Source organism: Ailuropoda melanoleuca, chromosome 1 (genome assembly GCF_002007445.2).
Source record: "Ailuropoda melanoleuca isolate Jingjing chromosome 1, ASM200744v2, whole genome shotgun sequence".
NCBI classification, from domain to species: domain Eukaryota; kingdom Metazoa; phylum Chordata; class Mammalia; order Carnivora; family Ursidae; genus Ailuropoda; species Ailuropoda melanoleuca.
Window position 1 is genome coordinate 88,488,522 of NC_048218.1, and position 25,059 is coordinate 88,513,580.

Consider the following 25,059-nt stretch of genomic DNA (forward strand, 5'->3'; position numbering starts at 1 on the left):
TCAATGGTTAGATCCATTAATTTATTAGGAGTGAGAGAAGGGTGAAATTCTAATACAATGATTCCTTCTTTTATGAGCTGAAATAACTTCTATAAAGAGGAAATTCCCTTCATCCACTATTTGGCCACTTAGTTATGTAGTTCATAGAGGAATAGTAGGACAAATTCTTAAGTGCTTACTTTTATTTTTCAGTTATTAAAACAATGAGTTAAGAATCCCAGTTATCCTCTGTGACAGAATTTTCTTTTTATCAATTATTAAATTATGAATTTTAACTTGATTTATTTCAATTAATAGAAATTATCCTTATTGATGCTCAAACTGTCCCATCTTTAGATAGTGAGATCTGCAAGTTGGATTCTGAGTCTTTTTTATACATCCATGGAAGTCTTTGACAAGATGTTCCAGGTTCATCTTGCATAGTTTGTTCCCCAGTTCTCTGTCTCTCTCTTTCACTGTGCATGTGCGTGTGTGTGTGTGTGTGCACGCACACGCAGCCCAAGGCAATGTGATTTCAAGACCACAATCTGAGCTCTGGAGATGATCTTTGCTACTGGCTTGATTATTGTTTGCGTATTTTTAGTGTTTTATTCTAATACTTCCTTTTTAAAATCCAAGCCATGGGGTTTTAACTTATCCTCTTCTATCTTGTATCAGAATATCTTTCTTCCACATTAAAATTGCTGGTTCTCAAGACAGTGAAGATGACAGAATTAGCATATCACAATATTCCTCATCTTCTGTAATTCTTGTTATACGGGTAACAGTCTCAGGGTAGCAATAACACTATTACCAAAACCAATATGATGACTGTAGGCAATTACAATTTATGCATATGATTTCCCTATTCTACTCACATTTTAAAATAGTTGTACTGTGTCTAAATGTCAAAGCATATAGCCAGTGTATAATGTACCTTCCACCTTACAACTTCATTTAGTCATAATTCTTTGAGCAAATGTGTATTAAATGCCCATCACCAGTCCTTACATCAATGTCACCTTTCTGCTTGTCTGAATGTCACCGTCTGCTAAATTTCTCAGGAAGTGTTCATAGGAACAATACTACCTGAGCTCTTCCAGTTTGTTGTGGCCTTCATACTTGTATTCTAAGGAAAGTTAGTTTATGGCTGAATATAAAAAATCATTGGCTCACATTCTCTTTTCTTGAGCATCTTACACATGCTACTCAATTTTCTTCTGGCATAAAACATTGTTTTCAAAAAGTTTGATGAAAATCTAATTGTATAATGAGAGTCTCCATTGTAAGAGACTCGGTCTTTTTACCTGGATGTGAATGCCTAAATAATTTTTTCTTTGATATTCAATAATCTTCCTAGAGGGGCACCTGGGTGGCTCAGTCGTTAAGCGTCTGCCTTTGGCTCAGGGCGTGATCCTGGCATTCTGGGATCGAGCCCCACATCAGGCTCCTCCGCTGAGAGCCTGCTTCTTCCTCTCCCACTCCCCCTGCTTGTGTTCCCTCTCTTGCTGGCTGTCTCTCTCTCTCCATCAAATAAATAAATAAAAATTCTTTAAAAAAAAATAAAATTATTTTCCTAGAATATGTCTTAATGGTATTTTAAATGTTTTCTCAGATACTGAGTGTACACTTTCGAAATGTAATTTTAGATCTTTTTCTATTACATTGGGAAGTTTCCTTGAATTGTGATTTTTATTGTATTTGCTCTGTCCCATTTTGGTTTTCTTTTCTGAAGACTCCATATATACATATGTTGAGTCTTTTTTGTCTATCTTTTTATTACTCATATATTCTTGAATTTTTTTTTCTTCTACCCTCTTTTTTCTTTTTGGACATTTTCTCTTCTTTACCTTCTATTTCACTTTAGACATTTTTTTAAAACCTTGTAAGGCATTCTTTGGTCTTGCATTTCTTTCAATTTAATCTTTACTTTTGAAATCATTCTTTCTTTTATTTATAATTCTTCCCTAAATTCTGTTAAAGCATCTCTTAACTTTTCTAATTCCGATTTACGTTATTATTAATAGGTTGTATTATTTCCTTAGTATCTTTTAGTTGACTTAATTTTTATCTTCTAAAAATGTTTTAGAACGCCTTAGCCCTTACCTCTTCTTCTATTCTTCTTGTTCTGATAGACCTATGTATTTTTTTCATCCCCTTTATATTTTTGTGAGGATTAGGGAGAGGGAAGAAACAAAGATATGTTTTCAATCCACAATATTTAATCAGCCCCATTTTTCTTGTGGATTGTCTTTTCTTATTGATTTATAGAGGTTTTCTATCCAAGTCATTAGTTAATTTTTCATTGCTTACATGTAATATATTTACTTTTAGTATGTGTCATTTAAAAAATCTTATTATTTAATTTATTGAGATTTTCATTTCAATTCTTTATCTTTCTTTTATGGTTTATATGACTTTATGTCTTGTTTAATAAATTCTTTCCCATTTCAAGGACATGGCAATATTTTCCTATGTGCTGTTTTAAAACATTTAAAATTTGCTTTTCACATTTATAGCTGTAATTTATGTAGGATTAATTTTTGTGTGTACTATGACATGAAAGCATTTCCCCCATATGGATAGCTGAAGAATTTATCCTTTCCTCTTGATTTGTAATGTTTGGCATACACTAAATTGCTCCTTTTTTATGTCTGTTTATGAGTTTACTGTTATTCTTCACTTGTTTCTTGAATTGATACTATACAGTTTTAATTATAGTAGCTTAATAATACCTCTCGAAATACGGTAGGTGAAGAAGTTGCTCCTTATTCTTTTGCTTCAAAATTATTTTGGCCGTTTTGACCTTTACCCATTTAAGGTCTAAACACAAACACACACACACAAACATACTCTGTGGCAATGTTGATTTAGAATAATTTTGGATTTAAGGATAAATTTGAGACTTATTTTTATTTACTTCAGTATTCTCATAAAGCAGACATATAGTGTGCTTTCATGGAGCATGTCCAGATGAATTTCATAAAGAATACTTGTAATGATCCCCACATGTATAGGTAGACAATACACATTTGCACATCTTTGTATATGGATGGAGTATTTGTAGAAATAGATATACAAGTTAGCGACTGTCAATGTCTCTGGGGAAGGGGACTAAGAAATTGGGATCTGTTGTGAGAAGGAGGTTTACTTTTCACTGTAAAATATTTTACCATATCTGGATTTTTTTAACCTCGTGCATGTATTACTTTAACAATCCCATTTGAAGATTGCAGTGACTGGCCTACATCAGCATCTTAGTTATGACAGGTGATTGGTGTGAGAATTGGGGAAAATACAGTAGCAGAACCACATTTTTCCCCATAATTTCTTTCATTTAATAAGCACTAGTAACTCAGAAACCTCTAAATAGAAGGCCTAAAGTAATTATCCTAGTTTTCTTACTTAGGATGACTATTACATCATTAAAATATTTTAAATGGAAGAAAACAGGTTCTTCAAATTTATCTGATAATGTCTCTTGTGCTATGTATATAGACAAAGTGAAGAATTAATCAGTTGCTTGCTAGTAATAAAAGAACAAAAGCTGTCACTTTTCTATCATTGGTAGCTCAGTAACTCACATATAATAAAAAGTCCTTAATATGTGCATCCAAAAGTACTGATAAACTTTTGAGGGTGGTATGTGGTGATTTACTGTGGGGTATGATACAGAATCTAGGCCATAGTAAGTGCTCAGGAAACGTCAGCTGTTGATTTTTTATACATACTATTTCCATTACTGTTAGTCCCAAACTTTGTCCTCAACCTGATTCTGCATAGTATCTTTTGTAAATTATTTGGATGAAGATAAAAAAGTATGCCTACCACTTTATTGGATTTCATTACTCTACAATGGATAGAAAGATTTCATAGGCTGGAAAAATGTGATGAATCTGATGAAGGTGGAATTTAATAGTGTCCAATATCCTGAAGATGAAATAACATTCAAATGATCAAGGACAGGATGAAAGCATAATTTGCTTAACAGCAGTACATGTAGAAATTTTAAGGAGTTTTAATACGGATGAGGTCTCAATCTGAATTACTAGTGTGCTATGGCCACCAAAGAAAATAACATTACCGTAAATAATATTACAAGAATACAGTGTCTACAATGAGGAAGTTGTTAGCAGTGATCTGTTAGTTAGGGATCAGCTGCTACCTGAAGCATTTATTATATACAATCCTATATATCACACACCTTAAGAAATATAGGCTTGAGAGACTATTAAAAAAAAAAAACAATGATCAGAATGGTGAAGACTAAGCTATTTTGTATTAAAAATGGGAATTTTTCTTTGAGAGGAAAATGACTCATGTAAGGTATAGTTGTCTTCAAATATTTGAAAGGAAGTCATGAGATGGAGCCTTTATGACTTTCAAAAGAAAAGATAACATGATAGGTGAATAGAAGGAAGAAATTCCAGATGGTCTCAAAAGTAACCACCAGTTTTAGAATTCTAGACCAGTGGTGTGCCCTAATAAAGTTCACAGCCACATATTGGGTCTGTGGTAGAGGATTAAGGAATCGGTTAAGTGGCTGGATCAGATGAAATTTAAGCTGGATATTTCAGTTTGATTTATTTTGGCATAGTACAGTGTGGCTTCAGATATGGCTATGTTTATTATTGGGAAGGATTGCCATACACCTGCTTTTATTGGTGGACTGGTCAATAGAATTGAACTAATATTGCTGTGAACTCAGCAAGTACTGTTTTGTGTTTACTATTTTGAGGCATATAAAATAGATTAAACAAAGTATTGTATAATGAGTTGGTACACTAGATAGTACAGAAGGAAACCTGAATAGTTTAAGTGTTTAAACCTATTCCAAGCATGGTAATAGTTGTATTTTATTGGTAAGTGTTAAATATTCAGCCCATTGTGTTTAACACTCAGCATGTTGGCCCATGGTGAACACCATTGACTGAATAAATGAATGACTACTTCTTCTCATTGCTTGAGTGAACAGAGGGAGCCAATTCCTAAGGCACCACTTATTAAGATTACTTGGACACATTCTCCACAATTTCTACCTTCTTGGAGAAGAAGGCATAAAGAGCAGTGGGAGAGGGGATGCAAAGAGAAGCTATAGAAGGTGGTGGAAAGGTGTCCTCTGGTGCAGGAGAAGTCAACATCAAGAATGAGGCTGAATATTTTCAGGAAAGAGAGAGAAATATTTTAAGGGGATATTCAAGGAAACTCTCCAGAATTGGGACAGTAGGAAGTACTTCAAATTATGGCACTCCATCAGAAAATACTGTTTTCATATAAACATTTATAGAATATATTTGGGACTGTTTTTTGAACTCAGAAATAACATTCTGTAACCTGTAAGGAAATGTAAAAATGTAGTAAAAATGTAATCATGTAGAACAACATCAAACCCTATAAAACATCTAAACCCTTCTGTGGAATGTGCAACTCTGAATGTTGTCTTAAACTGTTTATTTGGTACTGATGGCTATAGGTGGCCACAGAGATCTGCAAAACAGTGACAACTTGGAAATAGTGATCTTTAGGCTATATTTTGGGAAATTCTATGATGTCTTATTTTATTTGTTTAACTGTATTCTTACCTAGGGCTATGTACAAATGAACGACGCCCATACTTCACTCAGTCCTCCCTACTAGATCATTATTGATTAAATAGAACAAGACTAGAAATCTATCACTCTAGATTTTATTTTTGTTTGTTTCCAGGGACTCAATTTAAGCAAGGCCTGGATCAAGGATTAAATTCACCGTCTCATCCTAAATATTATTATTATTATTTTTTAAGATTTTATTTATTTATTTGACAGAGATAGAGACAGCCAGTGAGAGAGGGAACACAAGCAGGAGGAGTGGGAGAGGAAGAAGCAGGCTCATAGTGGAAGAGCCTGATGTGGGGCTCGATCCCAGAACGCCGGGATCACGCCCTGAGCTGAAGGCAGACGCTTAACCGCTGTGCCACCCAGGCGCCCCTCATCCTAAATATTATTAATCTTATTCTCCAAGGACAATGGATTATGGTTTAAAGAGATTTATTTAAATTTCTGCTCTCTTTGTTAATAAGCTGCTATACATCTCTATAAAAGAACCATTTGGAGGCAAAAAGTCATTACTTTAAAATTGAGATGTATTTCTTCCTTTTTCTTCCTCCCTCATTTCCTCACTCCTTCCCCTTTTCTCCTCCCTCTTTCCTCTCTCTTTTCTGACAAGCTGTGCAATAAGGGTGCCCAAGTTCCTGAAACTGACTCTCCAGATGCTTTCCCTGCGTTCACCAGAGGTGAACAGACCAGAAACTGTCATTGTTTCCATCAAATCGGAACTGTCAGCACATGCGTGGGCAATACAAAGAAGCTGGAAAGGAACATTTATCTTGGAAATGTTTTTGTGTGTCACACAGAGAAGAAATTATTTCTGAGTTTAAAAATAGTCAACACAACTTGGAAAACATGGTAATATTTATTCATGATAATAAACGTGTTTTAATGAAAGCCATGGATGTCCAAACACAAACTGAATCATGACACCCAATGTCCTTCTTTTTTTTTTACAAAAACCATGACATATGTCCATTAATTTGCTAAATGATATGAGTGCAGAAAAGATGAATCAAAAACACTAAAATTCTTTTAAACATACCATCTAATAATAGACATCAACCCTAGACATGGCATTCAAAAATAGTCCCTTTGCTTTAACTTCATCTGCTGAGTTTTTGTTACTAGACCTTTACAAATTTCTTTAAAGCTTTAATTGTTATCGTTCATTTCAACACAAAACTGCTAGCACTTTGGCTTGACCTTCTACAGAAGATTAAATTCTATGACATTAGTACATATGTACTAAGGTATACAAAGTCATTTGTAAATATGTGAGTCTGAAAGGGCCATCACAAACATCCAATAAACTACATACCAAATAGGATTATATATATATATATATATATATATATATATATATATATATATAATCCTATTTGGATACACACCATGTGGTATATATAATGGTTGGCTAGAAAAAATGATATACTTTTTAATTTATGTTTGTCCCTAAAACTTCAGACTCCTTTTAAATTAAACTTACCTATTTGGAAAAAAGTTAAAGTTGGTCAGAGATTTAAGTTGCTGCACTTAAATACTATTAAATCTGATGCCTAAATAATTATTTGTTTTTCTCCAAAATTTCACCTTACTCTTTTTTAGGAATAGTTTGGACCCATTTGCTGTCATACAAGAATCAAATTAAATGCAACAAAAGACCTTTCTAACTAAAATTTTCTTACTGGAAATTTGTAACATGGTCATCCTAGTGTATCTTTTCAATTAATTATCAGGATCTGCAAATTTAAAAAAGACAATAAGATTTATAAATAAAATCCCAGGAAGAAAGGCACTTATACCCTGCACACGGTTATTCCAGTCTGTATACTCCATAACTTTTATCAAATGGAATTGATTTCTGGCCTGCATACACATACATCATAGTGCCAGAGCAAAGTCAAATCAGAATGCTTTTGAAAGAGAATCAAGTTGGCTACCAAATGTTTCATATCAGTAGGATATTTCTTTAGAGGCTTCTGATGGAAATTTGAAGTGTATGTTACCATATCAAGTGCAGGAGAGGTATAAGGCTGTTGGAGAAATTCCCTTAGTTTATTGACTAAAAAGCCAAAACAATTGTCTGTAACAGTAAAGCGTGACAAGATAATTAAATGAATGATAACAAAATCTCAGCAGGGAAATGCCTATTAATTGAATTTATTTGGGAGCATGTTTTCACAAGTATAACCAAATTATCTAATTTTCACTCACATTAAAAACTGATAGTCTATAACAACTAATTACTAGAAATGAAGAAGGCCAGTACTTTGAACCAACAACACAGAAGAAAACAAACATCAAAGGATTGCCATGATATTTGACAGCTTCCTAAAAATTCCATTCATCATTTTTCCCTGTGAAAATCTTCCAGTGAAACTCGCCAAAGAAAAAAATCCCAGTAATTTCTATGTAGTAGTGCCTTTAAAGCTGAAACACATTTGCCACATTCTTTGTATCTTTTCATGATATTAATACGTGTGTCGGTGTGGATGTCAGCAGGTGAAATAACTTGAGAAGAATATGTGATAGATATAACAATTGAGATTTGGCATTTCTTTTCTGTAAGAAAATTAGTGCATTGTTTTCCTCTTTTGTATCACATACGATTAATTATTTTTAAAGATTTGGTTGCTGTTCATGTTGTACACATCAAAAAAATCTGAATTAAAGCATCATTATGGCCAACTTTAAAATTTGACATAGGGAATGAAATAATCTATACTTTACTCAGATTTTCTTCTTTGAGCCGCAAGCATGATCTCTCCAAATTCAAATTGGACAGTTTTAATGCTTTAGCAAATGACTTTCAGTTTCCATAAAGCTAATGGTGAGCCTTATGATACATCTGTAGTATTCAATCAGATTGTGTTCAGAGTGAACATATTCAATAGAAATTTAAAACTATGAAGTCTGTCACTTTCATATTTCTAATCCTATACTCTAGAGCAACTTTAATCTGTTGATAAACACCTGGTAATAATTTTGAATAATAGCAAAACAATGAAATAAAGTCCATTTTGGCTTAATGTTTGTATAAATTCTAAGCAGCCTTGACTATTTGCAATTTAATTTGAGGGAGGAAAATCTGAATCAATAAGTAATGCCAAAAATATCCTTTTAATTCTGTGACTTACTTTTTTCTAAAGAAAATTGTCTAAATAAATACATTTTAAAGATATTGGTTAAAATTTAACAATATTCAAAATATTTCTTGCATTTAAAAATTATGTTTCAGCTTTAAAAACAGTTCTTAATGTTCTGTTTACTGTGGGAAATCATTTTACACTCAGAAAACTAGCTGCTGTAATTATAAAACTAACAACTAACTCTCATTTCACAATGACTTTATCACGACTTGAGAATAGTAATAAAACCTAGAACTGCTTTTTATCTTCCACAAAGTTGATACTACATTAATTTAGAAAAAAGACTAGGACTATGCTTTGTTTTCCTAAATCATTTCCCTAAATTAATATAACATAGATGTCAGTTATGGCATATATAGGTAGATTGATAGATAAATTTAGAGCAACACATATGCAGATAGATATAAGTATGGCCATCATTAAGACAGAATAGAATGCTTGATTTTGCCAAGTGAAGTAATGCATATGAAAGATTTCACTCATATCTTATTTTGTTGCCATTTCTATTTCTTTTTATCTTTTGTTTAATTGGTGTAATAAAAGACAGTTTTCTGGTTAGCAATATTTCAGATGTTAAGCAATTCTTTTTCTTGGTTTACATTGGCAGTTCACAGTCTAAAAGCCTAACCACATTAGGCAAAAACTGCATGTAGACCGCTCTGGGTTTTGAAGACTTTTCACTTCTAACAGAGATTCTTATTTGAAGTTATAGAGTAATATCTACATTTAATTGATAGTTAATAAAAGGGAGGGGGAATTACAAGCAAAGAAATTCCTTGATATAGAAGATTTTATCTTTTAGTGTCAGCTTAATGTCTTGCTCAGCACTTTTTAATTCTCTTAGGAGGATAACTTTCTATCCATTACTTTATGATAGTTTAATCACCCTTTTATGATGAACTTAACTATTCTCGTTTCATGAAATATTGCACATTTATTTCCAATAGGCCTTTTCCTTGTTGATGAAAATCAGAACCTGTGTTTCTAAACTGAAAACAATTGGCACATTTTATTTCTACAACACTTTCACGTAAGAGGTATTTAAAAATACAAAGCTAATATTTTTCATGAATTCCTGGGCTTATAAATTCATAACGTTAAAGTTTCATCCGTTTCATCTTAGATGAGATTTGCCTTTAAATACACGTGTGTTTTCGATAGAAGTTACCTATACGTCTTCAAAAACCCAACTGGTCTAGAAAAATGACTCTCTGAGACAGTCATGTTTCTTTTGTTATTTAAAAAAAAAGACAAAACAGCAATAAACATTTTAGCTCTTTAATGAGCAAAGATCATGTCTCTTAGCATTGGACTAATAGTCATTATCCAGATTATCTTTATTTCACGCAATGACCAGTGACATGGCCAAGATGTACAAAGTTGTTTCCATCAAGTAGTATACAATTTTTTTTTTGTATAATAAGCTTTCATTCTTGAAAAAGAGTAACTGAAAAGAAAGGTTTCTGTTACTGCAGTTAGTTTGTCAGAGAAAGTTCTTTGCATTATCTTACAAACTATCAAAATTGCTAGTCATCTGAAAAAATGTAAAAAAAAATCACATAACTTTAGTCTAATAGAAATATAGTACAGGTAAGAGAGAAAGTATTTATCAGGATGTGCTCTTTAAGTCCATCTCAATTTTTTTAATATAAATGTACATCTGATTACATATACAAACATTTGGAAAGGTCTGTGATATACTGTTACTGGTAAACAACAGGGGGATGAAGAGTTTCCTGTGGTCTTAAAGTATTCGTTTAAAATCACACATATGTGTAAGACTAAAATCCTCCAGGTGTTGACTCTCCTTCTAGGTTCTGTATCTCTGTTGCACTCTACTGAGATTGCGTGAGTAAATTCCAGTGAATGAACCTCAGTGAGAAAGAGAAGTGATATGAGGAGGGACATAACCGTATATTGAATTCTTATTAGTAAACATTTTGTCATGCAACATGAGGAAATCAATTAACTGAGAACTGTAATCAGAGTGGTAATTGGGGGCATCCTCATATCATAAAAGACTGTTGCAAGTAACTCTTTGGACACACTTCACCTTACCAAAATGGAACAAAATACAGAGCAACAAAAACCACAGCAAATTATAGATCCTGTAACACATGTCCAATTAGGGCTGTATTTCTATAAATTATTTAGATTGGAATGAAAGGAACATTAAAAACACAGGAATTTCTTTTTTCCTGGGATTCATATCAGCGAGTATTCACCACTATACCTATAGTTTCTTCAAATACCTTTAATAACTAATTCCTCCTATTATCAAAACTACTGTGAATTATTTACTTCTAATTACTTTTGCCCCTTAAAATCTTCTTTAGGTTCTGCCAATTGATAGAGGAAGCTTCTATTAAAGACTCCAATGGGATGAGAAGAATTTTAATTACGGCTTAATCAGCAGCACAGCCACCAAGCATATAAATTATCATGCACATCGTGCTAAAAATATCCAGTTTCCTTTATCCCCACAACTTTATACTGACAGCACTTATGTGATAATGTTGTACCTGCCAGTCTTTAAACTTCTTTGTTTTACTGGCAAATTTCAGCATGAGCCTCCGCTAAGGCCATTAACAGCATTGGTGCTTTGTGTACTTATCCAAATATGTAAATATGGTCTACACAATAAAACGGCTCCAAATAAAAACTGGTGAAAATTATCTGACATTCCATTGGTGTGTCCCTTGTGCATATTCATGGTCGTTTTTTTTTATTTTTATGTTTTGTATTTCAGACATAGTTCTTTCCTGTTTGGTGTTCCACATGCCTAATTCCATTATGTAACATAAATCTTCAAAAAATTAATTCTTGAATGTGAATGAAAAAGTATCATTCAGAACAATTGCTTCAAGCAATTGAAATTCATTTTTAAAGTTGATTTGTGTATATATGTACAATTTATTTTTTCAAAACCCCCACAGTTCTTGATATGTATATTCACATAATATTCCTCCTTATTTAAATAGTAAGAGTCTTGTAGGTTGAAAGCCAAGGAATCTTCAGTAATCTTTTACTGCAATCCATCAAAAAAATAGAGTTTGTTTCTCTTATCTGGCTATACCCTGGTTGTTGAGTGTGAATGGGGGTGGGGATGGGGATGGGGCAGAGTATTGTTCTGTCCTCCGGTAAATGTATTGAATGTGTGTAAGGGTTGAATCCCTGGTATAGTGTTGGGAATCATTGTAATGGTGTTGGGTGTCATTAAGGGAACATCATCAGGTGACCTCCTCATAGCTAGTGTGTAATCTGGGGGGCAGGCGGTCCGAAGAACCACCTCATGTGGATGGATGGACTCACATTCATGATCCAAATCAGTGTGCTTCATTTGGAGGGACATGATCTCCTCTTCTTGTGCGTGGGTCAGATCGTTGGTAGTGGTGCGCTGAGGGCTGCATCTCCTATGAACATCATGTCTCCTCTTATCCTTTTTGTAGTACAGGGCTGCAAAGGCGAGGATGTTCAGAAACAGCAGTGACGCTCCAACGGCAATAGTGACACTCAGCTCTGTGGAGTAGTCCCTTTGATCCACTGAAAACGGACTTGGCTGTTGTTTGGGATCATCCTGCTTGGCAGTGGGAAATGCTGATGTGACAGGGACAGAGTTCTTCCTTGTGGGTCTGAAAGTGATGTCAGTTGATGGCACTTTAGTTGTTGTCGAGGTATACTGAGAAATGTCATTGAGATTATGCAGATGAGGTACCAGCTCCAACCAGAGGTTCACCTTATTGGCTCTATAATGTTCTTTAACTCTTGGTTTTAATCCAATATGGAGATAAAGTTGGTCTTTCTGGGAATATCTGGTCCATGCTACTTCTTCGAAGCGGTTGGGTTTGGTATGGATGAATTTTGTGTCTTGAGGGACTGGTTGATTTGGGTCACTAGGAAAGAAAGAAGCACTATGAGAACAAAATTGTTTTATTCTTTTTCTTAATCCAAATAGTACTAGTTTAACACAGAATTGAAGAGGTAACTTAGCAAGTTAGCAAGGCATAGACTGTGCTTTAATAACAACGTGGGTCAATTTAGAAAGACAGATCCTATCGCAGGCAGGTTAGATGGATGATAATGTAATGAGAGTAAGCCTCACATTCTTGTTCTCTTTGCCCATTTAGAGATGGGCTACTATCTGCCCAAAGATTTAAAAATTCATATTCACATGCATTGTCTCCTAGGCAAACTAACAAGGACAGCATGGAATACAGGAAAAGACTTGAGTTTTGGAATTGGCAGATGAGGTTTTAAGTCCTAGTGGTGCTACATACAAGACATATGAATATCTATATGAGGCTAGGCTCTCTCATCACCTCAGCCCTTATTTGCAAAATTGATTAACAATACCTGACCTGTCCACTTAATAAAGAAGTTAGAAGGATCAAAGGGCAAACAATACCATAAACTGGAAAGCACTATAAAATAATATCCATCACTACTAAATAACAAAAACAAGTCTTGTGTAATAAAAAAACCCACAAAATAAGTTTAATTACTGAGTAATGCATAAAGGCGTCAAGGCTTTCTTAGTAAACTTCTAAAAAGTAAGAACTAATAAAGCAATGATTTCTGAAGTAGCACCATATAGAATTGAATAAAGAAACCTAAATATATAATTGGCATGAATTTATTAAATGAAATTACTTGTACACCAAGTGTGTATTATTTTTAAATGCTTACAAGGATACTTTTATTAAGTTATAGAAAACTTTATTCCATAGGTACATACCCAGTTTTGGCAAAATTTGTCCAGTATGTCATTACAACTGCACTCAGCATCACATCATTTTTGGAGAAGTTGCAAGGAAATAACTCTGTAGGTCCAATCATGGGGATTCCTAGTACGTAGGGAACTTCATCTCCATGAGCTGCATCAGCCCAAGCTGGAACCTGATCTGTTTGGCAATGATGGTAAAAGGCGTAGAAATACGTAGGTGAACCAAAGTTCGAGTGGAGATCTGCTGTAGCTACAGCTGGTGCCACCCACTGATGGTCTGTAAACAAAGCCAGTAATGTCTTCCTTCTGGTTTCAGGGTTATGACGGTCAGCCCAGTCAGTATACATGAATTTAATGGTTTCTCTCAAAACATCTTTGCCTTCAGGATATCCATATAGATTATCAACAAAATTGGAAACAGCGAAGTCAAAATCACTAGCTGATATACCATCATCGCTATCGACTATATTTTCGACAAATTTTAACCCTTCCCCTTGGTTAACTCCTAACATTATATCATAGTTGAGAAACTCTCCTTGCTCCATCAATATCTGAGGGTCATCTGGTATTACATCACCATCAATCACAGGTCCAAAGGCTATGTGGTATCTTGCTGGTTGAATATCTTGGTCAACAAGTTCTTTGTAAGGCTTCTTCTGTAGGCATTCCACTAACTCTACTGTATCTGAAACATTGCAACCAACTTTCGTGGCCAGCATTCTAGCATATTTTGCAGGTTGGAAACTAACAGCCCAGCTGGAAAGGGCTGTTCCACTTTGAGCTATGGCTCGTTGGAAAAGTCCTATGGGAAATACAACAAAGAGTTTGAGATGACTTTTGAATAATGTTATGGTAAGATAGTAACATCTGATATTTTAGATTTATATAAAAACCCATATACAACTCAAAAAACAGGAAGATAGAGACATTTTTGCTTAAGAGAAAGTACATAAAGTCATCCCCAGGGTATTAGGAGTCAGAGAGGTAGACTAAGTCCTATGCTTTGAGAGGCAACTGCTTTAGGGATCAAGAAGTCTAAATTGTTTGGAGTCTCAGAAAGGCAATATGCAAGGAGAGATGGAGAATGTGTAAATATTAGTGGTAAGAAGTCCCAAATATTTTTTTCAATCAACATGTAAACACTCACGTTATTACAAAAGCCAAGCAGATGGGCTCTCTCCCCCTTAACTCTTCATTAGACTTTGTATTGTTTTTTGAGAATATTTCTTTCAGTTTGGCTGCATGTATCTTCCTTCAATTGGCTCTGTATGTTTTTTTTTTTCTGTATGTTTGTTTTATTCAGATTTATTAAAAAAAAAGAATTGTTGGTAGCTTACACAACTACTGGGGCTGGGATTTGCTAATACCCTGGGGATGGCCCTGAAGGCACACAGAACAGAATATCACTTCAGACATACTCTTTCCAGCTCTTCATGTCAGACATAATATGCTGAATATTCATCTTTCAGAAGAAGACATAACATTTGAAGTGTTTTCACTAGGTTGAAGGAAAAGCCATCAGCAGAAGGATTCAGTGGGGGGGGGGATTTAACTTTTTCCACTGTTGAATGTGCACCGCTATATTTTATCATAAAAGGTGAAAAATACATGGTCCACTGCTTTTAACATAATTGCATTTAAGAATTATAAATCATGGTCCCATATGCAGTTTGATAAGAGCTGCATTCCATTCAAATTTACAAATGCACTTTATCTACCCATTAAGATATTTTCAAATAAAATTCTTGTTTTAAAAACATAATTTATCTATTTTCTTTTAAAAAATTACATTTATTATCAATTTCCAAATATAGCTTTGTAGTTCAGTTATTTAAACACATGCTCAATTATTCATATGTGTTAATGAGATAAGAATTCTTTTCACAGAGGTGCTAAAGCAGTGTCTGAATTAGAAGCAAAGTTTTAGATTTTTCTCCAAACATGTATATGTATTCAAAATGTCTATAATATGCTCCTAGATAATTCTAAAAATACTCAAAAAGTCAAACAGTACCAATTTAAATTTGTTTTGGTTTCTGACATCTTTATGAACATATTTTTAGTTTGCCAGAGCAAAGTATGCTAGTGAGAATGATATAAACACAGATAATTTTTAAAAATTACATAGGCTATGTGTTTGTTAACATTTGCTCAGAGAAGTATTTTATTAATTAAAAACTTTTCAACTAAAATAAACCTGGTGATTATTTCCCATTTCAGGGGCTCAATGACATTAACTAAATATACCAAAAAAGATTTGGGAAAAATGCACGTCATATAAAATATAGTCTGAAATATGCCATGTAGATAGTACTGGAAAAATCATACATTTTATCATTAGTGAAAATGCTTTTTATGTGTATACAATCTGTGGTTGACTCCTGGTATATATAGGCCCAAGCGTTGCTGCAGTCCTGGGGGGTTTACAGACTCTAAATCTATGTCTGCATGGGAGACAGAATTAGCCTGATGGTTTTAAGATCTCTCCTGGGCATCTCTGGGAAAAAAATCAAGCAACCTTTTTGTGGAGATAGGTTTAAGACTAAACCAAATATAAGTCCATTTCTCTGGCCCCACGAGGACAGTTTCCCTTGAAGAGTGTGATGGAATATTATATCTTCAACTGTTGGCATAGCCACTGGCCACTGTTCACCAAATCATCAAGTGATGAATAGCAATGCTAGCCAATGAACTAATTAGCTTATCTCTTTATCACTTGCTAGTTTTAGATTAGTTGACTGGCTTTGGTGCCCATTTTTGCTGTCCATTAAGAAAAACTTTTAGAATAAATAGGAAAAAATAACATTTGAAACCAAATGACCCTATGAAGTCTGAACAGATTGTCTAATGTTAGCCTATGTAAATATTGGCATTAGTATAGTCCTCAGCTAGAACAGTCTAATCTCTTCAATGAAAAAAAAATAAACAACGAAGTTTGTTATTTCAAAATAAGCCACTTCATTGCAGACCAAGATGGCTATAAGATTGGAAATGTTCTCATATGTGTCATTTTGTCATCTCAAATCAAAGCTCTAACATAGATGAGATGTTACATAAACTATGTCTATAAATTAAGTTTATGATAATTTATGATTCTCCATATATATACTCATTTAATGATAGGCTGTTCTTTGGTAATACCACATCAGTGTATCTTTGATACTGAAAAAAATATTCTATGTCTGATGCACATATCATAAAACTCGGTCTTAACAAATCAAGATGCTTCATGAATTAGAGTTGACAGCGTATATTTCCTCAATATATATAAAATGACAATAAAAAAGCAGAAAATACAAAATGGTCTATGTTGACGTGTATTCTCCATCTTCCTATCTATTATGTATAATGGAGAGAAAGTATTTGCTTTTGCAGATTTTTCCAACAAAACACTTCTGTTCCGGTGGATATTTGAAGTTAATAATGCAATTAGAATGAGTGACTTAAACTCATGGTAAAATGGGAATTCATAAAAAACCAACATGATGAGCCTTGGGCAGGCACTTTGGAAAAAAGGTGTCAAGGCCAGAAAAATATTTCATGGGTTTATGCAGCCTCAGTGCTCCATGCTGCTTTCGAGCCAAGTTTTACAGGGAAAAAAAAATAAACACTTTTGAAGTTGAAGATAGAAAAAGCACAGATTCAAACCTAATTTTCCTTTTAATGAAAAGCTCTACTAGTGACCTTGATGCTTTGACAATTTTGGATCATGCATGCAAAATAATCAAACATCCATTCTGTACTCAGACAAGTGAAAATCTTGTTTCCAGACAAACCGGCTTATAACTGCTTCCTTATCTTCTTACCAGTAAAGGGTTTTACATGTCTATTGTCTTGAAAATAGATTATACACAATCCTTGCATTTAAAAAGAACCTGTCTTTGATTTTTGATTACTGAATAAACATTAGATGACAGAACTGTGAACATCTTTGATTTTCCCAAAAATCACCCTTTGAGAGGAAAGAAAAGTAACTGTAATGGTAACTATTCTGAAGTGTGCTTGAAAGGGCATCCTTACCAAGCTCCACAGGAGACAAAGAAAAGAGTTTGACAAAAATTGAAACATGCATAGAAAAGCTGAAGAAACAAAATTTTAAACAGTGATTGAGCTTAACCTAACACTCAGTTTGAACAGAGATATATACAGAGCATCACATACTACTGATGGTGGTGGCATGCAGACACCAAAATTGTCAAAATTTGCAACCTGCATAATACCTTTGGTTGAATTGCTCCAACGGTTACCTTCAGAATAATGGGATAAAGTCAGAAGATTGACACATGAACCCCCAGCGCCAGATCCAAAAACAGTGATTCTTAAGGGGTCACCACCAAAGAATCCAATGTTCTCACTAGTCCATCTTAAAGCCTGGATGAGATCAAGGAGTCCATAGTTTCCTTTTGCAGCCTGATCCCCTGTGCTCAAGAAACCTGGAAGATCAAAATAAAAAGATCCCTTAGAAGACCTTTTTGAGTTGCATGAATCCAATAGACATTCAATTTAAATACAATTGAAGCCTGTGTTCATCAAGGTGAGTAGAGTCCAAGTTCTTCAGTAAAAAATTATTTCCCACCAGAATGAAAGAATATACTTTAGGAAGGATAGTAGACACTGAAATGTGAAAAATGACATTTACCTTCCCCAAGTTACCCAGGTAATAGGTAACAGGGGGCGGATAAAGAGAATGAAAACATTCCGGAAAACCTCAGGGGAGACATTCTGCCAGCCAAGTTACTTGGAGACATTTGGGATAGTACCATGGGGCATATGAGAATGTGCTTTTGCATAAAACACTGTGTCAGTCCTCCAGTTGCTCGTGGTCTAACATGGTTGGAATTTAAGGAATGTGTCGCAGAGGGGCAGGACGTGAGGGTGAAGAGCAGGGGTATTTTTCTAAGACTTGTGCATAAAATCATATGCAACTCTTCCCTTGTAGATGTATATATGCATTTTTATCAAAGATGGTCCATGCTTAAGAAAGAATCACTGTGTTTGAGGTAATTTGAGACCACATTTTGGAATACCTTAAATGCTAAACTGAGCATATTGGCTCAATTAGAAAACAACAGAATAATTAGAGATTTTTGAAAGATTCAGACTCATATATCTGGAATGTTTAAAGCTCTGCTTTACAGTAAATCTGATAATCAGGAGGAATATATGTTGCATAAGAAAGAGAAAGGAGATAGAGGAAATGTTATAGGGATCTAAACTGACAGAGTGGCAAAGACAATTGAAAAAAGGAGAAAAATATGGTGATTATAAGAACTGAGTGAATTTCTTATACATGGAAGTTGTTTTAGAGAGGAGTCAAAGATATTACTTTAATAATACTTTAAACATATTCATTCGTTTCACTGACTTAATAGCTTTTATAATGTTCATTATAACTTATTAAACAAATATCTACTCTCTAATATATTTCCACATTTGGTATAAATGAGAAAGTATAAAGTAATTCATAAAAAATTCCATTTTATTGACTATTCACATATTGTGTAGAAAATATTTAGAGATATACTACATATAAATTGATTATATTCAGGGATATAATTTCCAATCTCCAAGTTTATGGAACTAATCTTTTTTAAAAATTAGAGGTATTCTCTTATTGCAGACCCATTATAGAAACTCAACATAAAATAAGTAAAAATTATTTTGTTCAATTTGAAATATACCTTTATTTATTGAACATAGTTATTTTGTAACAAAGCCAGGAAGTCAATTATATCTGTGATAACAGTACCTACCAGTTGAGTCTATACCCAAAATGAACATAAGGACAAGAAATTCTTTAGGATCATTGTAGGAAGCAATAGATGAAGACAAATCATGAATAATTTTGCAAAAAAAAAAAAATGAAGAAATGAAGATGATTAGTCATTATTTTCCTACAAGACCAAAAATTCTACAAAACAAAAACACAATGTCTAGTCCACTGTGTGTGTGTGTGGGTGGGTGGGTGGGTGTATAACCCTGGAAATAAAACATCCTTGAGACTGAGGTTAACTTTTAAGACATAGTATCCAAATAAATACATCTTTCCGGTCATACTCATTCTTTTTTTTATTTTTTTAATCTGCATAACAATTTAAGGAAATCTTTGTGGTATCTTCTTACAAAGAAGCACTTTCAGGAACACCTGGGTGGCTTAGCCATTAAACAGCCGATTTTTTTATTTCGGCTTGGTCATGATCTCAGGGTCCTGAGATCAAGCCCCTTGTCGGCTGAGCGTGGAGGCGTATGCTTGAGATTCTCTCTCCCCCTCTTCCTCTGACCCTCCCTCTCCCCCTGTTCATGTGCCCACTCTCTCTCAAAGAAAAAAAAGCACTTTCAAATCCTCAATAGTCATATAAATGAGAGCATATTAAAAAACAAAACAAAAACATAGCAAAGAACTCTTTTAACTTTATTTGCTGTTAAGTGAATGTTGGTATAAGACAGAACCATTAGTTTAAATTCCTGAAGGGATCCATTACAAATGTTTTGCTCTATAAACATAGACTGATGACATGAACCCTGAAAGCAACATTATGGGAGGATTACCTTGTGATAGATAAAAAGGACTCTTGAAGGATAAAGGATGTGTAAGTGTGTGTATGTGTGTGTGTGTGAGAGAGAGAATGAGAGAGAGAGAATGAATATGAGAATGAGAACACACTCTAGGTAGTTTATTATCTAGATTTCTATATCACAAATACATTCAGATAGAAATTTGATTTCTGAATACAGTTTATGTCACTCAGCGCAAACCCCAGGATTTGTATTTAATTCCTTTTGAAATAATATTGAATAATTCCAGTAATATTCAAATGATCTCTATATTCATACAAAATTGACTTACCAATAGTAATCATAATTCAATATGTAGCATGTGGAGAACCATGGTAATAAGACGATTATCTCTACATTAACTAGAGAATATCCCCTCTATAATTCCAGTTTAAGTAGCACCATTTTAACCACTCTGGTAGGCTGGCCAAATAATTTTGTGTTTATATAACAAACTTGTAAAAGCATGTCAATTGCCTGAAAAGCAACTTCTACTTTTTATATAATTTAAAGAAATCTTGTAGCATCTTCAAGAAAAAAAAATTTTGAACAAAATCAATTCAGTTCCAAAGTTGCTCTGTGAAGTCATAGCACGGAAAATGGAGTAAATCATCCGGTAAAATATTGTGTCCTAGGTAGGCTTGGAGTGTCCAAGCTACTCTGTCAAACTTCATTTCTACCTTTCATTCCTGAATTTCCTTCAACATTGATTTTTATTTCATGTGTATGCTGTAGTTTATCTATCTATATCATCTGTCTCTCTCTCTAGCTATTATCTATCTGTCTTCCAAATAAACTCAAATGATCATTGGGATGAGTTCAGAGAGTCGCTATGAGTTTTAGATTAGGAAAAAATAATAGATACCTGCTGCCTTTATTAAGGTCAACCAATCAAATCTATATTTTTAGACCCAGTACAGTAATACTACATGTTTGTATGAATTTCCTTCTTTCTTTTTTTTTTTTTTTAAAGATTTTATTTATTTGAAAGAGACAGCCAGCAAGAGAGGGAACACAAGCAGGGGGAGTGGGAGAGGAAGAAGCCGGCTCCCAGCGGGAGAACCTGATGTGGGGCTCCATCCCAGAATGCTGGGATCGCGCCCTGAGCCGAAGTCAGATGCTTAACGACTGAGCCACCCAGGTGCCCCTTTTCTGATTTCTGATGCTACTTTCAAACAAAACTTTGTGGTTCAGCCAAGGGCGACAAATGAGGAACGTTGAGTAAATCACTGCCTCGGAAGACACTATTTGCTAATTACCCAAGTGATGTGCATTGGCAGCTTTCTTTATACCTTGCTATCCAGTGAAGTGTCATTTGAAGTTTTTTTTAAACTTGACTTAGCTGCTGTGTCCTTAACAGCAGAATTATTTCAGATCACTGTAACTGGAACTTTACATTGGACTGTTCGACTGCAGTCCAGCCGTGGCAGAACCCAGTTTTACAAAGACCCTAAAGTGTTTCTTACCTTCATGATTACTTTGGAGACGACTTTGCCCTTAATGTCACTTAAGTCATTCCCTATCTGCCTCTCCTGGCCTCTTTCCCCTCTTCCTCTGCCTCACTTTATCTAACTCTCCTGGCCTTCAGTTGTAAACTCCTGGAATGTATGACTAATTGATGTCCTGACGCAATGACGTCATTTTTGTAAGATAGAACAATAATGATTACACGATCTTCTCTTTTTGGGGGAGATAGCAAAAGAATTTTCCAGAAAATAATATTCAGTTCTTTAATTTACTTGACTCATGAGTATAAAACCTTGAAAAATCTATTACTTTGAAACTCAAGGTAAACTTTCAAAATTCATAACAACAAGTATGCCAAGAATTATTTCAGTGGCTCCTGTATACACCGTAATTGTCATTCAACTATGTATTTAAATAGAATTTATTTAATACCATTCTTCCCACCTAAAAGTTCACCCTATTAAAGAAAATCTCCAATCACTGTTTTCCTACATGGACTAACAGTTCTCACGATCTGATTAAATTTACTGAGCGGGTTTGGCATTAATGTGATGTTTACCTGGTCTGGCAAGTAAGATTACTCTCAGGTGTTAGTGAGAAACCAAACAACTGAATGTGGGTCCACAGGCCCTTGGAATGGAAAAATCAGATCAGGCATAAAATAAATTGGCAAGGGGAAAATAAATAAAAACATAACCACTGTAACCAGGTATTGGTTTGGGCTACTGATTCCACCAAATTCAGATGGGCAGACCTGAAGGAATATGAGAGAAGCTAAAATAAGTTGTCTGGCAGCAGCCCTGCAGCTGATTGGTTGACCCAATCTATATTCAGGTCGCTTACAGTGTAACCACATAGGCAACATATTTAGAATGTAAAACAAAAGGAAAGCAGGGTGCTTCTCGGTAGAAAAAAAGATTTAAACATATTCAAGGAGGCAACTGGGACTAGGAAAAATGCAGACTGTTTACATTTGAGGTTACATTTAGAATATCAGAAATTGAAGATGTCAGTGATTCTACACTGTAGTTGTGCTTTCTTTCTTGGTGCGGGAGGAGGGAAAATTTGAATGTCTATGCTTATAGTGTTTAATATCTGAAAGTGTTTATATATATAAAAAATATATATAATTATATATATAATTTTTTTTTCTTTGGAGTCCTCTGTGTGTGTTCATGTTATAAAGAAGTAGGGAAGAAATCTTCTGTGTTTATCAATGCTGTTGCCTGGATACGGATGGCTGTGGTTGGTCTTTAAGTCAAATTGATAAGAACTTCAAAATAGAGCCCGTACTGAGCATCGAAGAGCCAGCCTTGTAGACCCAAGACTTTGAATGTTAGTGAGATATCCTTCTAGCGACCTGGCACTATAGGTCAGAAAAATAACTCATTAAGGATTTTGCATCTTAAACATAAAATAAACAAACAAAAAAACCAACATGGGATTAATATCTCAAATCCTCCCAACTAAAAATCCAACTGAAATCCCATGCGCTAACTCTCCCTATCTTCTTAGCTGCCAAATCCAGCTCTTCCTCTCCACTCTGTCTCTATGTCCTGCCTTCCACTCACATTCCTGACTTATTCTACGTCTTCCCCTTTTCTTCCTAGACTCATGAAATCCTTCTAATTAGTCACTCAACCTCTAAACTTCCAGCAAACAAGTCCGCCTTCCATTCTGTCACCAGAATCACTTTTGAAAGGTATTCTGTTCTAATGGTGGACACTGCTATATCAAAATAACATCCCTGTGTTAACACATATTGGACAGTTTCCCTTCATTTCCCTTTGACTCAAGATTGTTTAAAATACAATGGTTTAAAATTCCTCAAATTGGACATTTTGGAGTCTATGTAGGGAAAAAGAACACACATAGTATCATTTAATTACCCATCACCTCCAGCTGACTTCCTTGCTAATGTGTTCTCTTGAGAGCTATTGTCTAAATTCTTCTTAGAAACAACAAAGGATAAAATCAAAATAATTTCCTTTTTGTATGTATCCTCTGGGGAAAAAAAAACTTGCTCTGAAATGGTTGATACCTTAATATCATATAACTTGGCAGTATTTCCAAAATTTTATATTTTCATACATTTATATATTGATCATCTATCTATCTATCTCTTTATTTATTTATTGTGAGATAATTTGCTTTTTAATGGCTCATCTTTGGGAAAAGCAAACTGAATTACTGGCCAAGTCTCCTGATTGCTGACAGCTGGACATGGGGAAGGTGAAGGTGACTGCTAACACATGCCTGGAAAGAAGACAGTTGGAGGTCTCTATTTTTCAATCCCCAAATTTCCCATATTTTTCCCATCTCCAAGGTAAACAGGTGAGATTGGTTCTTCTATATTATAGCCAATGCCGACATTTGTGACTCCTTTCCGCATAGATAATAATGGAGAAAAAAAGGCCCTGGTTTGCTTAACTCCGAATTGTGTACACTATTCCTATTTCAAGAATGGCGCAAGATACTAGGGAAAAAATAGCACCTAGCCCCAGATCCCACACCATTACCTCTATTCTTCACCCCAACCTGAGGCTGTTAATGTTCACACTTCTTAGTCTACATGTCACAAAATGCTTATGCAACATTCCCTGAACTAGGCTATTGTGTAATTCCTGTCTATTTGAATCTGGACAACAGACCTGGTACCAAAACTGATAGAATTCCTGTGCTTTCTGAATAACTGCTCTCACACAGTGAAAAAGGAGAACTCTCCCATCTAAAAGAGCTACTTAGAGGAAAGACATCATGTTGTTAATTTGTAATTGTTTTGATTATGTAGGAATGTGTCTAATGTTTTAAAAGCATAATTTGCTTCAAAGCATGACATTCAGGGAGACACAATGGCTACCATATAAGAAAAATCTTCAGTGACTATATAGTTCAGAATTATATAGCTTCAGGAGCAGTAAGGACTATAAAAATAATGCAAATATCTGTCTAATGCATATTTTCTTCTCTCTTATGTGCTCCTGTTTTACTGTGTGTGTGTATTTTGTAATTTATCATTTATATTTATAATGTGTTCATTTTCTTTATTTTCTCTGGACTGGGTGCTCCACTGTACCTGCCCCCAAATGGCCATTCTGTACGTGTTTTCTGAACGAAGGCAGGCATTAACATGTTACAATTCTGTTACAACACGGAGATCAACAACTGAACTTTCCAAGTGACGGAGATCTATGTGTCTTTCTTTGATGACAGCAGTGAAGTGCGAATTTAAGAGCCTCTCAGCAGCCAATCTGTTTGGAAAACGCTTTTAAACATAGAGTGGGTAGTAGTAGTCTTAAAGGGAGAAAAATAGGGCTATACTGCGTAGGGGCCTCCAAAAGGAAGAAGAGGACACACCGACCAGCAAACTGGCCCAGAATATTGGCCCAGGTTATTGGCCTAAGGCCATAAAGTTTGAGAGGCATTTGAGATTCTCTCAGTAGTTAGTGTTATGAAAAGAGCACCAAACTTAGTAGGACAATGTGCGCGTGCAAGCAAGTTGCTGTGTGAGCAAGTTAGCCGCTCCCCACCTCGGGTTCCTAACAGACAATATTAATAGTACTACCTACCCTACAGACTTATCATTATTAAAGGA

The 25,059-nt window shown here is 34.6% G+C and overlaps 1 protein-coding gene across 3 annotated transcripts in view; it reads right to left on the reverse strand.

The window, feature by feature from the left end:
- Nucleotides 1-5,981: 5,981 nt before the first annotated feature.
- NLGN1 (neuroligin 1) overlaps nt 5,982-25,059 on the reverse strand; it is a 641,185-nt gene continuing 622,107 nt past the window's right edge. For all 3 annotated transcript variants that reach the window (XM_034662726.1, XM_034662719.1, XM_034662710.1), the window contains 3 exons: nt 17,663-17,875; nt 13,455-14,244; nt 5,982-12,612 (listed from right to left, as the gene is read on the reverse strand). In XM_034662726.1, coding sequence (XP_034518617.1) covers nt 11,790-12,612; nt 13,455-14,244; nt 17,663-17,875 — 1,826 coding nt within the window. In that variant the 3' untranslated portion in view covers nt 5,982-11,789. The remainder of the gene's footprint in view (nt 12,613-13,454; nt 14,245-17,662; nt 17,876-25,059) is intronic.